At 44.0% G+C, this 16,573-nt stretch overlaps 1 protein-coding gene across 2 annotated transcripts in view; it reads right to left on the reverse strand.

Annotated features, from left to right (window-relative positions):
- LOC126184680 (organic cation transporter protein-like) overlaps positions 1-16,573 on the reverse strand; it is a 230,848-nt gene that overhangs the window by 73,191 nt on the left and 141,084 nt on the right. For both annotated transcript variants that reach the window (XM_049927171.1, XM_049927172.1), the window contains exon 5: positions 16,231-16,385. In XM_049927171.1, the coding sequence (XP_049783128.1) occupies positions 16,231-16,385 (155 nt within the window). The remainder of the gene's footprint in view (positions 1-16,230; positions 16,386-16,573) is intronic.

Consider the following 16,573-nt stretch of genomic DNA (forward strand, 5'->3'; position numbering starts at 1 on the left):
TAGGTGGTTTGCTTTAATTTTCAGCTTTTATCGAATTATTAAGGATGTGTCTTGTGGATGATATTACGTTAGCGCTACTCATTAAGTTGGTGTTGAAATTCCCCACATGCAGAAAATATCACCTTTTTTCAGTATGACGCTCGCATTCGTTCACAATCACAACAAAAATAAAAATTTTGGGCCTGTCGGTTCTTGCATGTGTTTCTAAATCATCGGTTTCTTCAAACTTCCTCAGTATAGCTTTCAGTGAGAAACCCCTTCTAATATCTTGCATTAAACACTCACGCACTGATTTCTGTCATAATAGCTACACCAAAAGTGATTCATGTCATTAAGATAACATCACTCACGTCAGAAGTAAATTTAAAGTTAGTGAAACTTGTTAAACTATGACAAAAAGGCATTTAACTTTAGTGTTCTTCACGCCAGATATCTACATCCCTCACAGTATGGTCTGATTGATAAATGTCCGTTATTGCGTACAGTACAAAGAGACAGTCAACAAAATGTGTAAACAATGAAGGACATTAACTCTAGGGCTGTTATGTTCTGTGAAAGGTAACCACTTTGGTAATGTTTGACTTATATTGTTGAACATAAATAATACGATGTTCTTCCTGTGCATGTCTGTGAAAATATTTTAAAAATTATCGATTTTTTCAATTGTTCTGTTACTTCTAAATCATTCTGTTCACCCCAGACACGATCAATGGGATTTAATTCAGGAGACCACGTGGCCGCGATACGTAAGCGTTATTTCCACATTGCTGTCTGTCAACTAATCAATGAGCGCTATAGAAAGGCACTGTCATTCACAAAAAGAACCAAACGGCAGTGATACCAACAAACGTTTCTCTGCCGTGTTGATTAAGTGTTTTTTAACACATACATGTTGTCTTCAGGAAGTCTGCTGTGGTAACATTGTGTGGTTTCAGTAGTTACAAGATTCATTGGGCACCTTCCATACCTCCTAGGAATCCTCCGAGTGGCCTCCCAAACAATCGCACGAGTGGAACATTTCATAGTGTACAAGAACAGTTGACACGACCTGTTCCTCCTATTCTGAAGAATTAGACATTTCACCTCGCCATCCGAAAGGTCATATGGGTTTCTACAGTTCTCGAACGAACCCAAAGTCGTCCACATGCCTCTGATAGCGGAATGGCATTCGCCACCCCACACAATGAGCCAGAATCCTGAAAACCTGGCCAAAATATCAAAATCTGCTCAAATATTGTCAAAAATGGGTGTATACGGTTTCTGACCTTTCTGATAACGATTTTATATCAAAATCGAAAAATTCGAAATAGAGGATTCAATATAGCAAAAAGAATTTGGGAAAATTAATGAAGTGCACAAAAAATGTTTTCGGTGAATATGTATAATTTTACTGGTGGATTGTATTACAAAACTGCCCATATTGCTGTCTTCATAAAAAATTTTGGAAATTTGTGGGACGATCTTAAGGGACCAATCTGCTGAGGTCATCGGTCCCTAAGCTTACACACTACTTAATCTAACTCGCCCATGCCCGAGGGAGGACTCGAACCTCCGATGGGGAGGGGGGGAGGGGGGGGGGAGTCGCGCGAACCGTGACAAGACGCCTAAGACCGGACGGCTACGCCGCGCGTCTGCCTTCATTACAAAAAATATATATTGGTAACAAAAATTGAAAGATTTTTAAGTCCTTTCTATCTTTTTCTTGAGTTAAAGTGGAGAAGAATTACAGGATCTATTGAGTGAATGAACAGTCAAATGACTACAGAGTATGGATTGAGAGTAAAGTGAAAAAAGGCGAAAGGAATGAGAAGCAGCAGAAATGAGAACAGAGTCAAACTTAATATCAGAGTCTGTGATCACGAAGTAGATGAAGTTAAGTTATTCTTCTACTTAGGGAGCAATATAACTTGTGACAGACGGAGCAAGGAGGAGATAAGAAGCAGACTAGGGCTGGCAAAAGGATGTTCTTGGCCAAGAGAAATTTACTTGTATCAAACACAAGCCTTTACTTGAGGATGAAATTTCTGAGAATGTTTCAAGCACAGCATTTGTATGGTAGTGGAATATGGATTGTGCCGGCCACAGTGGCCGAGCGGTACTAGGCCCTTTAGTTTGGAACCGCGCGACTGCTACGGTCGCAGGTTCGTATGCTGCCTCGGGCATAGATGTGTGTGATGTCCTTAGGATAGTTAGGTTTAAGTAGTTCTAAGTTCTAGGAGACTGATGACCTTAGATGTTAAGTCCTATAGTGCTCAGAGCCATTTGAACCATTTGAAACACGGATTGTGGGCAAATTGAACCAGAAGAGAGTCGAAGCATTTGAAGTGTGGTGCTACAGAAGAATGCTGAAAATTAGGTGGAACGTAAGGTAAAGAATGCGGAGGTTCTCCGCAGAATCGGCGAAAAAATGACTGTGTGGAAAATACTGACAAGAAGAAGGGACAGGGTGGTAGAACATCTATTAAGACATCAGGAATATCTTGAACGGTACCGGAGGGAGCTGTAGAGGGTAAAAACTGCAGAGGAAGACAGAGATTCGAATAAGTGCAGAACATGATTAGGTGTGTAGATTGCAACTGCTACTTTGAGACTAAGAGGTTGGCACAGAAGATGAATTCGTGGCGGGCCGCACCACATCACTAAGTAGACTGATGACTCCAAAAAAGACTATTTTGTCTTGTGATTCCTGCATCGTCATTTCAGTCTTCATCTTCTACCTCACCGAGATTTGTATTCTATTCATCAACTTCAGCATCTGATTCCTCGTAATCCATTGCAGCAGGCACCAAGAAGGCAACAGCTTCCGGCGACTTAGATTTCACTTTGTTCGGTGATGGTTTCCGCAAAGAAGAAATACGGGGACCAGTTGTTGCCAGAAGTCTCCGGAACACATCTTCCAATCTCTCACGCCAGAACACTATAGAGACAATATGACCTTATTAACTTTTTTGTTGGTTCCTGGGGCATCTTCCAAAGCTAACCGATTCGTAAAATTGTGGTAATTACAAAAAATGGCTCTGAGCACTATGGGACTTAACTTCTGAGGTCATCAGTCCCCTAGAACTTAGAACTACTTAAACCTAACTAACCGAAGGACATCACACACATCCATGCCCGTGGCAGGATTCGAACCTGCGACCGCAGCGGTCGTGCGGTTCCAGACTGTAGCGCCTAGAACCGATCGGCCACTCCGGCCGGCTGGTAATTACATTTTTATTTTCTAATAGTTTGTTGGCAATATTTAAGAAATAACAATTGTATGGGTATGTGCAAGTGTGTTTCACTCGTATTTTAGTACAATTCTCAATTTTATTTTCTAAGCGTAAATAACGGCATTTTACAGCTGTCTCTTAAAAAGTGGCTCAGAGACGGAGTTGCGTCTAGAAGCTGGATTTTAAGGCTGATTTACGACGATAATAGTACATACTTAAGGGTGGAATGAAATACGCGCATAAAAAAAAGTTTTGCATCACCCCAGTTCCCTCTGAAGGTCTCGCTGTATGGTCGTACAACATGCAATGTGTGGTTTCCATGAGCAATAAAAAAGGGCGGAAATGATGTTTATGTTGATCTCTATTCCAATTTTCTGTACAGGTTCCGGAACCCTCGGCACCGAGGTGATGTAAAACTTTTTTTGATGTGTGTAGATGGCGGAAGTAGTAGAACTTAAAACTTACTTTTTTTTCATCCACGTTTTACACGTTCTTAGTTTCCATTCCAGTAAGAAGTTAATTAATACAAATCAATTGTTATTTAATGATTAAATAATGAAATAAGAGTTCATAATTATGTACATAACTTCTGAATAGCCCCTACTAAAAATGTAGGTGCGATTTTGCTGAACAAAAATATTTCATCCTAACGATGCAGTACTTAATCAATCCAGGTAGCTCGTCACGCGCCTCAGAAATGAATGCTGCATTGGACCTGATATCCAACGTTCTGGCCCCTTTCAAAAGCAAGATTCAATAGTACCAGCATTACTTTAGCCGACTTAGTAAGCGAAACTTCTTAACTCCTAACTTTTTATTAAATTAGTGGCCACTTTTTCAGCATTCTGGCCCACTGTGCCCCGCTAGGGTACAGCCTACCCTCTTTGTTTGGTTTGAAGACAGGAATGTTTGCATCAGTGATAAGATGGATCGTGTTGTTATTATGATCCAGCCATTTCTAGACGCTGTCAAAATTTTAACATTTCTGGCCCCTGCGGCCAGAAGCATTTTTCCCCACTTTCCCCATCTCAGTTTAGCGAAGATGCAGTAGCTGACGTATGAGGACATAAACTGAAGTGAGTCACAACGACAGATGCTACTGTAGTCACATCCTGTCGTAAGAAATTCGCTCCGATTGAATCAAATTGTGTTCTGAGTGACTGCTCGGATGAAAGATAAAGAGATTACCATCGAACCAGGACGACAAATGTCATATTTTCCTTCATTAATTATTATTAACCTATGAAACAGATCTTGTTTATAATAATGGGGAAAACTTGTTAATAATGAGTTATCACTATATAGTCTAACCGTATTTAGTGATTAACTTTTAGGGAACATTTCAGAAACTAGAAAGAGCCGAATCACTTCGTGTGTCATCGGCAACTCGCAGAATGATCGAATAGCGATCCAGCGGTAGTAAACTGAATTTATGTTAAATGGGCCAAAGAAGTTCTTTGCTAAGTTCCCAGAGACACGAAAAGACCTAAGTGACGATCTGATGGAAGGTGGGTAGGTAAGGCTAGAAAACACGTTACCACGTTTTGGACCACAAGGCATGGAGCAGTTTGGAGGGAGTCTCTATCCAATGTGGATACTAAGCTGGAAGTGCATCATTTGCTCTAATAATATCAGCTAAAAACCTTTTGATCATTTGAAGATAAATCAGAACAACGTAAGTACGTCTTGTGAATCAACTTAGAAAACCTACTGTGGTGACCGTACTCACTACTTCAGACAGCACCGCACCACAATCGATAAGCCGCGCTTGGAATACTATTAGTGCAGCAACTGTGTGGGTTGGCAGTACGAACTACTAGTATACCGAGGTCCGCCAGTGGCCGCAGTTGCCAACCCATGGGCATGACGCGCGTGGATAGCGATTGGTCGATGCAGGCGGGAGTCGAGAGCGCGATGTCAACGCGAGCAAACCGTGCAGCGGGCGCAGGAGGGGGTCTATCGCCACTCTGCGGGGTCTGCCCCGCCGCAAACCCCATTGGATACTCCATTTCTGACGACTTCGACACCGGCAGATGGACATCGGAGGGAGACGAAACAGGCTATGGAAATGGTTTATGAGAGTTCAACGTTCACTCGGGCGGGGCTGTGCAACCGCCTGGCGCCTCGGCGACGACAGAACAACTGAAACCAACAGCCGCTTCTACCGGTAAACAAGAGAGTTTTCGGAAGCCGTCGGCGCCGCGCAAAATTGAAACTTTCACGGACGAAGAAAAATCGTACCCTCCGCGCGGTAGCGTCCTTCACGACGAACCTGATGGGGAACGGGACAGGACAACACTGCTGGAATTCGGCGAGAACATGGAATTGATGGAGTAAGAACCACTGGAAGGAGACAACAGCTTTGGAGAAACAGATGATTTCGTCCTAGTGCGATACAAACAACCACTGGAGAAACTCGAAAGAAGACGCGAAGCCTCAGAAACGACGAGCTGAGACGATTGAGACTACCAATAGGTTCACGCCTATTACCCCCAGAGATGACAACAAGGACAACTCCACGCAGACGCGAAAACTCGAACTAGGAACGTCGGAACAACAAGCCGCTGCTGCATCTGAAGCAGCAAAACAAAAACGTGTTCCACCAGTGACGATTTACTATACTGGCCAGTATATGCAATTGAATAATGAGCTAAAGCAACAACTCTCCGGACTTCTGAAGCCCATCTTCCAGAAGGACCGAATTAAATACCATTTCGAGTCCTTTGAGGATCGAAGAAAGGCTCTAAAATTTTTTGAGACCTACGGCTTGCCCAACTTCAAACATCAACCACTGAAGGAAAAGTAACTTAAGGTGGTGATAAAACGACTGCCTTCACAGGTCACAGAACGTCAACTCCAGGAAGCATTAAATACAACCATAAAATCTACGACACCCGGTACCTTCTCTACATGAGGGTGCGCATTGAAGATTATCGGTCCAAGGATGGGCCGACACAGTGCCAACACTGACAACGCCTCGAGAATACGGCAGATTATTACCGGATGCCACCCCGCTGCGTAAAGTGCACTGGAGACCATCGAACCAAAGACTGCAGCCTGCCCTGCACCTCCAAAGCAAAATGTGCTAACTATGACAAAGACCACTGCACTTCATGGCGCGGCTGCCAAAAATACCAGGCACTACTCCGGAAATATAAAGTCCAACCGCAACAGCAGGCCAAGAAGCGGATGGTGAAGATCGTTTAACAATCAACACCAGCGACGACTAGCAAGATGGACTGTGAGGCACCAGAACAACAGCCATCAGGACGGCCAGTCTGTATGCCTATGACACGGCCTTCCTAGCCTGTGGAAAGAGCTTCGAACAACCTGTTAACAAGATGCAGCGACAACTTGTCGTCACCGAACAATGGCCAAAGAGCAATAAAATCGCCCTGAACCCTACGAAAATTGCAGCAATACTGTTTACGAGGAAACGGCCGGAACTGACGACGGACGACGCGACTTGCCATCGATGGACAGCCAATGCCCTGGACTACGGCGACGAAATACACTCCTGGAAATTGAAATAAGAACACCGTGAATTCATTGTCCCAGGAAGGGGAAACATTATTGACACATTCCTGGGGTCAGATACATCACATGATCACACTGACAGAACCACAGGCACATAGACACAGGCAACAGAGCATGCACAATGTCGACACTAGTACAGTGTATATCCACCTTTCGCAGCAATGCAGGCTGCTAATCTCCCATGGAGACGATCGTAGAGATGCTGGATGTAGTCCTGTGGAACGGCTTGCCATGCCATTTCCACCTGGCGCCTCAGTTGGACCAGCGTTCGTGCTGGACGTGCACACCGCGTGAGACGACGCTTCATCCAGTCCCAAACATGCTCAATGGGGGACAGATCCGGAGATCTTGCTGGCCAGGGTAGTTGACTTACACCTTCTAGAGCACGTTGGGTGGCACGGGATACATGCGGACGTGCATTGTCCTGTTGGAACAGCAAGTTCCCTTGCCGGTCTAGGAATGGTAGAACGATGGGTTCGATGACGGTTTGGATGTACCGTGCACTATTCAGTGTCCCCTCGACGATCACCAGTGGTGTACGGCCAGTGTAGGAGATCGCTCCCCACACCATGATGCCGGGTGTTGGCCCTGTGTGCCTCGGTCGTATGCAGTCCTGATTGTGGCGCTCACCTGCACGGCGCCAAACACGCATACGACCATCATTGGCACCAAGGCAGAAGCGACTCTCATCGCTGAAGACGACACGTCTCCATTCGTCCCTCCATTCACGCCTGTCGCGACACCACTGGAGGCGGGCTGCACGATGTTGGGGCGTGAGCGGAAGACGGCCTAACGGTGTGCGGGACCGTAGCCCAGCTTCATGGAGACGGTTGCGAATGGTCCTCGCCGATACCCCAGGAGCAACAGTGTCCCTAATTTGCTGGGAAGTGGCGGTGCGGTCCCCTACGGCACTGCGTAGGATCCTACGGTCTTGGCGTGCATCCGTGCGTCGCTGCGGTCCGGTCCCAGGTCGACGGGCACGTGCACCTTCCGCCGACCACTGGCGACAACATCGATGTACTGTGGAGACCTCACGCCCCACGTGTTGAGCAATTCGGCGGTACGTCCACCCGGCCTCCCGCATGCCCACTATACGCCCTCGCTCAAAGTCCGTCAACTGCACATACGGTTCACGTCCACGCTGTCGTGGCATGCTACCAGTGTTAAAGACTGCGATGGAGCTCCGTATGCCACGGCAAACTGGCTGACACTGACGGCGGCGGTGCACAAATGCTGCGCAGCTAGCGCCATTCGACGGCCAACACCGCGGTTCCTGGTGTGTCCGCTGTGCCGTGCGTGTGATCATTGCTTGTACAGCCCTCTCGCAGTGTCCGGAGCAAGTATGGTGGGTCTGACACACCGGTGTCAATGTGTTCTTTTTTCCATTTCCAGGAGTGTACTTGGGAGTGGTACTGTATAAAGGGATGACTTTCACTTCACACAAACGAGATAGAAAACTGAATACTATGAAGATGATTCGGGCACTCACGCCGTTTTTCAGAGGTGGAATCTAAACCCGTCAACGAAATAAAAACTTTACAGAGCAACGGTACAACCCTCCCTGCTGTAGGGCTCGACGTCTTGGGGAACAACATGTGACTCTAATATACGCAGTTTGCAACCACCACAAAACAGGTGTTTGAAGTGGGGCCTAGGCGCCCCAAGGTGACCCAGGACGAGAGGAAGACAGGAGGTGACGGGAGAAAAATACGTCGCTGAGAAGATAAAAGACCCAACAACTCGTCTTTTTCACAAATTAGACGAGTATCGGGGAAACGTCCGCCAACTTGCGAATGTAGGCCAGGCTCTACCACGACATTGGCACAAATACAAGGTGCCTCGAGCCATTATTGCACCCCCACAGGACCATCAAAGATGATGTAATCTTTAGTTATTCCTTATTTATCGAACTTTAGTGAACATATTGGTGTCAGTTGTTGATTCACTTGATGTAATTTAATATTTTTTTGTTTCCCTTTTTTAAATTCATAATTACTGGTTTACTGGAGGGCCATATTTAATAGTAAAATATGCGAAGCATCGCGTGTAAATTCAAACTTTTTGTAAATCTAAAAAAAAAAGGAACTGCCAAATGTTCAAGTATTTCTTTCAGGGATTACTGCCATTGTGAACGAGGTTTCGGGCAAGTCACGAGCTATCACAGTTCTGTTTTCCTGTTACAGAATTAGCCGTCGAGGCCATATTAGAGCGTCCAATAGTAACCAAAATCATAATATTGCGTCTATATCAAACTCATGTGTCAGTCAATAAATTACATAAAGGAGCGATCTTCCTTTTAGACTGTAGTAATTGAATAAAGTTCTCATAGCGTTGGCGTCAAGCCGCCAGGTGTACTCTTGGTTAGCGGCTTGGCTGCGGATGTGGCAAACTGACGCCCAAACTGGGCAGACACAAGTGAAGTGCAAGAAGCTGCCATTAACGTGTGTTTATGCCAGGCTGTCAAGGTCGCACAACATTTGCCAGCTCAACGGTTAAGAATTCTCCCATTTTTTGCTGTAAATGATGAACGCGGCTGATTTAGTATGACCAATTTAAGCCAACACACAATGCGAACACCGTAAGTTGCGTACTTGATCAAACAAAAATAACTAATTGGATACCCATGTCCAAGTATCGAATACTGTCATTCCAGTGTAATGTTTGTGCAGCATCCACTATAGCTACAGATTGATACAATCATCCAGTCATAGAGGATCCATTTTTCAAAGCATATTGACGGGAATTAGCTGCGAAAGTAATATGGGCTGATGTATAGTATGTTATTCCTCGTTGAGGCTTCTCATGACATCGTAAACTCTATACAGCGGATACGATGCAACCTGCATAGCTCACCTGTCCCGCAGAAACCTGGATTGGACAGCCAGCGCTCCACATCACTGCTCCGAACAAAATTTGAATACCCATTCCACATCCCCCTCCTTTACGTACGCCTATGTTATGTAAGGAATGTTGTCTCAAAATTCCATGTTTCTGGGTTAATGGCTTAGGCTGTGCATTGATATATCAGTCAGTTTGTACTCTTATAAATAGATTGCAAGCCCCTCTGAACATTTTTTACAAGTGACAACCGTGACAGGGCTGATTAAAGTCATTAAGACTAATCGCTGAATTTGTGAAAACACGCCAGAACCATACCTATACGCTAAAATAATTCACCCCTATAGCTGCCCAATATTTATTATGAACTCTTTCGCTCACTCCTATGGATATCGAAGCTATAAATTTTGACAATGCTGGGTGCTGAGAAGATTTTCTATTGCATTTGTCTCGAAATCAGCCAAAGCTTAGAGGAGTGACTCTTCGAGATTAATATTTTGACTAATGCTTTTTTAAAAGATCAATCCGTTAGCTGGGTGCCATGAGTGATGTATGTAGATGAGCTGAACAGCCTCTGAATCGTTATGAGAAGACCATAATTTGGGTGCAACTCTTACTGGTTATGAATCCAGCTTATCGAGAGAAAGTAAAAACAGTGTATGGACAGCAAGATCCACTTAGTTGACAAATGAGACAATGGCGTTGAAGAGGGGCAAACCCGATATGAAATTTTCTACAGCGGAAAACACACAGAAATTCCTTTAAAATTTCCTGCGGAATCTGGGTTAACTCAAAATTCTGTATCCAAGAACGGCAATATTTACAGTGACTATGTCGACAAAGATATCGCTGTTAATATACCTGTCTGAAATAATTCTGTTAATAAGGGATTATAATGTAACAATAATGTCACCTATTTCAGAGAGCGATGACGTACGCTAGTGTGGGAGCATTTATTCAAATGTAGCCAGCTGTAATCCCGCAGATGGAAGCAATTATTCTAAGTGGAAAGGGGAGGAGATAAGGTGTGGTACATTTGGTGTGCGCCAACGTCCTATCTTAACGTTATTAACTTTGTAGGCAGTTTCATTTATGCATAACTTAAGTAATGTGAAATCATAATCACAGGAAGTATAAAGTAGGTACCTATCGACAGAAGCAATAAACTGAAATGATTATTAAGTCACTCTGCATATAAATAAGTATGTCAAATTTCGTGTTGAATATGTAAGCATTTAAAACTAAAATTGTAATTTTTTAATTTCTCGTAACATCAGGTAAATACGCACCACTTAAGTCATGTAGTACGGTAATAAACATGTTAAATAGTTTAGTTTCAGAATTTAAGAGCAAGTGTAGTAGTTTTTCACCAATGCAGAAGAAGGAAGTCATGTCGTTAAACGCAAGTAATACGTTACTAGACTTTATTTCTCCAGCTTCATCTAATTAATCCTTGTTGCGCCCCGAGCGTGAGGTTTTGCCTGGGACTGAGCAACACGGTTATAAAGGATTTATCCGGTTGACCGTTTTGAGAGGGAGACTTGATCTGGCCGTGATGTTAAAAATCCCTGGTGTGAAGGTAAAGGACTTTAAGGTGGCTTTAAATTAAACCCCTTCAGAAGCATTAAATAACTTCTAAGTTTATTACTGAAACAGTGCAAGTTCAACCTATCTGCACGAAGTGACCAAATCTCAAATACAGAGACGGCGACTAACACTCGCCGTTCTCTCTTCTGTAAGTGAACCTGTCCGTACTAAACGGACCCACACAACAAGCACGCAGAGTACCATGGCTCGCTAACAGCTCTCTAAGATTCTGTCAGGTTACTACCTTCGTGTAGCTTCGCGACGGCTAACCTGCCCGCGGATTCTCTGACGTCTACTACCGTCAGACCACGATCTGAGAACCCTTGGAGCGCCCGGCTCTCGAGTTTTGGTCACACTCCCCGATCGACTCCGCCGGCTACTGTCATGACGTAATGTCGAAGAGCTCTCGCCACATTGTTGGCTCTGCTTACCTTATTTCTTCAGCAGTTCTTCAGAGTCTGGTTGGAGGGGAGGGAGCCTTAATATGGTCACACACAGCGTCCTAAGCTCTTCATTGGACGTAACGTTGTCCCCACCGCTAGCCCTCCAGCTGCCTTTCTCTCGTCCCACGGTCTTCTCTGTTTAGCAAGAAGCGCTGGTCTCACCGTTATAAGCTGAGTGGAATTTGATTCAACGCCTATGAATGGACCACTTCCAGTAATGCCGTGGGGACTTGGTGTGCTCGTAGCTTACCTTAATTCCTTCTAGCCGGTGATCAGATGTCTGACCGGACACCTCGTTTCCACATCGCTTCCCAGTAGCTTCTCTGGCCACGGCTAAGAATTTGACTTTGTTTCACTATGTTAATAATGTTAATGTGGTGTCACCGCCAGACACCACACTTGCTAGGTGGTAGCTTTAAATCGGCCGCGGTCCATTAGTACATGTCGGACCCGCGTGTCGCCACTGTCAGTGATCGCAGACCGAGCGCCACCACACGGCAGGTCTTGAGAGACTTAGTAGCACTCGCCCCAGTTGTACGGACGACTTTGCTAGCGACTACACTGACGAAGCCTTTCTCTCATTTGCCGAGAGATAGTTAGAATAGCCTTCAGCTAAGTCCATGGCTACGACCTAGCAAGGCGCCATTAACCATTTCTAGAGAGAGTCTCACTTGTATCATCAAGAACGCTGTATACAAATGATGGATTAAAGTTAACTATTCCAGCAGCTACGTACTTTTCTTTATAGCATTCATTACGTATCCTGTTTCAGACCTAACGCCAGCCTGCGTGAGTTGACGCGTGCATTTCGGCCTCCTCTAAATTAGTGTGCGTTGTGTTGGCTAATCTGCCAACACAACAGTTAATATGAGACTTTGCTTTCTCCTGTGGACACGACATCCCGCATGAGGTATAGTTTATCTCGTTAAATCTAACTACTGTGTCTTTCTGTCACTGTTAGGTGAAAAATGAAGCAGATGTAACGCCCAGTATAGCCATACAGATCCTGAAAATGGAGCTGTAGCTCAAAAACGCGTTGGACAGCAATTTGCAAATAAAATTTGTGACTGATGATGGAGTATTATTAGTCCACAACCACTATCCTAGCTTAAATTCGAAACGTTTCCTTAGCGTCTCATAGGAGGGAGAGCATGTGACACAGTTGATGGTGAGCCGTCTGTCGAGTGGAGACTTTAATCTCTGCGAGCCCATTGGTATTATTGGAGAAGGAAGAAAGGAAAAATTGGGTTTAAGGTTCCCACAACGACGAGATCATTAATCATTAGAGGTTTAGCAAACGTTAAGGTAGGGAAAGAAATCGGTCATGTTCTTTTCAAAGGAATCATTTCAGTATATGCTTTGAGTAATTTAGAGAAGCAACAGAAAGCCTATATTTGAATGACCGGACAAAGATTTGAAGCACTGATAGTCTGTTGTCTTTCCAGAGTGCCATCTCGCTCAGTCATTATTCGAGAGAAATAGTCTATTTTCCAGTAACAAGTTTCTCTCATCAGTGACACAAACAAACGCTAAACAGCCGGACTCAAAGCACGATACTCCTGTTTCACGAAGTAAAGGTTCCAATACACGCGAACGAATTAAACTTAGCCATTTAAGCAACTGAATTGCATTCTGAACATACCAGCTATAGGACTTTTTATCGTTTTACAGCATTTACGAGGGGAGTTCAATAAGTAAGGCAACACATTGTTTTTTGAAAGCAGGTTGGTTTTGTGATTTGATCCATTATAAATGGTCCTGAAAGCCTGCGACTATGAAAATAATAGGTTTGTTTATAAACAACTCATCTGCTCTCAGTCACGATTTTCTTTATTTTATTTCCCGCACGACGCGTTTCGGGAAATGATTCCCATTTTCAAGTGCGTTTTTTGTGTTCGCTATGTCGTTCTTATGTGATGATGTCGATGTGTGAGATTCTGCTTCATTTTGTTGACTTTATTGCAATATATAAGAAAACACGCGATTTTTAGTTGGTTGCCGATTTTTTTTGTTAAGTTTGTGGCGAAATTTAGAAGAATTTGTACTTACGGTTTCCTTATGGTTCAATTGTGCAGAGTCTCACACACACTAAACATCACACACAACTTGTTGTACACTTGAAAGTGAATCAGTGAATTTCTTCAGATGTTTTGATAGTATACTTAAATAAAAACAGTAAAGCATAGAAATAAGTACAACTGTAAAATAGACATAATTAAATTATGATCCAAATTGTTAAGGTAAATAACCTCTGCACAAAAGCATATTATACTCTGTGGAAGACCTACTATGTCATCTCTGTTGACTACTTGTAAGAACATCTGTGTCATTGTTTTGTTTATGTAAAATGTTTTCGATGTTTAAAAGTGTACAACAAGTTGTGTATGATGTTTAATGTGTGTGAGACTCTGCACAAATGGACCATAAGGAAACCGTAATTCTTCTATATTTCGCCACTAACTTCACAAAAAGATCGACAACCAACTAAAAATCGCGTGTTTTCTTATATATTGCAGTAAAGTCAACAAAATGAAGCAGAATCTCACACATCGACAAAATCACATAGGAATGACATAACAAACACAAAAAACGCACTTGAAAATGGGAATCATTTCCCGAAACGCGTCGTGCGGGAAGTGAAATAAAGAAAATCGCGTCTGGTAGCAGATGAGTTATTTATAAACAAACCTACAGGTTCGTTTTATTCAGAATTTCAATACGCCATATTATTCATCACTTTTTTGGTTACAGAACTCTATTTTTCAACATAGTCTCTGTTCAATGCGACGGAGTTATGCAACCTTATTGGGACGGTCTGCATGTCAGCATGACACCACTCTACTGGTCGACGTCGGAGCCAATGTCTTGCTGCATCAGTAACCTCCCTATCATCTGTGTTCTGCTATCCGTGGAGTGCATCCTTCATTGGGCCACGTAAGTCGGAAGGTGCGAGGTCTGGGCTTTAGAGTGGATCAGGAAGTACAGTCCAATGAAGTTTTGTGAGCTCTTCTCCGGTGCGCAGACATGCATAAAGCCTTGCGCTGCCATGGAGAAGGAGAAGTTCGTTTGCATGCTGAAGTCATTTCTTCATTTTCCTGAGGGTGGAACTACACACTTAAGAGTTGATCGTTGCACCATGAGGGAGAACGTCAAACAGAATAACCCCTTCAGTGTCCCAGAAGGCCGCGCGGGATTAGCCGAGCGGTCTAAGGGCGCTGCAGTCATGGACTGTGCGGCTGGTCCCGGCGGAGGTTCGAGTCCTCCCTCGGGCATGGGTGTGTGTGTTTGTCCTTAGGATAATTTAGGTTAAGTAGTGTGTAAGCTTAGCGACTGATGACCTTAGCAGTTAAGTCCCATAAGATTTCACACATATTTGAACATTTTGTCCCAGAAGACAGTCGCGATGACTTTACTGGCTGGGTCTGCGGCTTTGAACTTTTTCTTTGGAGGAGAGGTAGTGTAGAGACACTCAACTGTTTGTCGTTTTGTTTCAGGTCCGAAGTTGTGAACCCATGTATCATCGCATGTGACGATGTTCGATAAAAAATTGTTGCGATCAGCCTCGTAATGTGCAAACAATTCTGCACAGATGATCCATAGGTGCTCTTTATGGTTTTGTGCTAGGCGGCGAGGAACCCAGCGGGCACAAACCTTTGAATACCCCAGCTGGTGGATGAATGTGTCAGCACTAACAACAGAGACGTCCAGTCGAACAGCGAGGCGTTTGAAAGTGATCACCTCGAATGAGGGTGTCAGCACGTTCCAACACTGCAAGAGTCGTAGCTATGTGCAGCCGGCTGGCACGCAGGATATTGGACAGCTTTGCACACCCTTGTTGCGATGATGGCACACGTCTTGCCCAACGACTCACCAAGCTTTTGTTCCCTGCCAGACATGCTGCAAGCGCCCATGAATGTCTGTGTTGCTCTGGTTTTCCGCCAAAAGAAACTCATCGACAGCTCTCTTCTTGGAACACACCTGCATTACAGACGCCATTTTGAAGACTACTTACAACGCCGCTACCTGTTGGAACTTCGTCGAACTATAGGAACTGAAGCGGGAATATTCCATGATGTCCCACAACCATTTCCGCATTTTTTTCAAACGAAATTGGCGAAGAAAAAATTATGTAGCATTGTTTATTGAACGTCCCTCATACAACATGAATTTCTATCCTTCCAGCTACCAAAAATAAACTTGCTTAGGTTATTAATTATTGATGTATGATGGATACAAGCAGATTGTCCTAACAGAGATACACATTTTCTAGCCCAACAAAGATTATGAGCAATACTAACTTTCATCAGAGAGCTATAGACATGTTGGAGGTGACGGCAAAATGTTTTGAGACATTCAGCTCTTTAATTACACATTCCCATCTTCGAAGAGGACGATACCCACAGACAATACAGAAAAATTATGAAACTTTTCTGTTTATTGGTCCAAGAAGCTTCTAACATCGGTTTATGGGTGACTGACAACGCCAATTTGTGGACGGAATAGAATGAGAAGCGCTGTCGATCATTTGGGATAAAGATTATAGCAACAAAAGTAAACATATTCATAAATATTAAATGACAATATTGCGTATTAATTTATGAACTTTTATGTACCTAGAACATAGGCAGTCTCGTAGACGCTGCCTCCACAGACCATGTCAACGAATTCCATGATGATGAAGACGATGTAGTTGGGCGAGAAGGAGCGTGCGATGCCCACTAAGGCGGACAGGCCCACAGCGTACAGAAGCACCGTCTTCCGCCCAAATCTGCAAACAAAAAATAGTATCTCATCATGACAAACCCATCGTGAGATGTAGTAAGGACCGCAGAAGGTAATGACTCTCTTGGGGTCAACTGATCTGCCGACAAAGACCAAACGGAACTGTAATAGAGGGTGCGGAAAATTGTTAGTGCTTCGTCACTGAAAGATAACAACGGGCTCTCCAGAGACGCA

The sequence above is a fragment of the Schistocerca cancellata genome, chromosome 4 (genome assembly GCF_023864275.1).
Source record: "Schistocerca cancellata isolate TAMUIC-IGC-003103 chromosome 4, iqSchCanc2.1, whole genome shotgun sequence".
Lineage (NCBI taxonomy): Eukaryota > Metazoa > Arthropoda > Insecta > Orthoptera > Acrididae > Schistocerca > Schistocerca cancellata.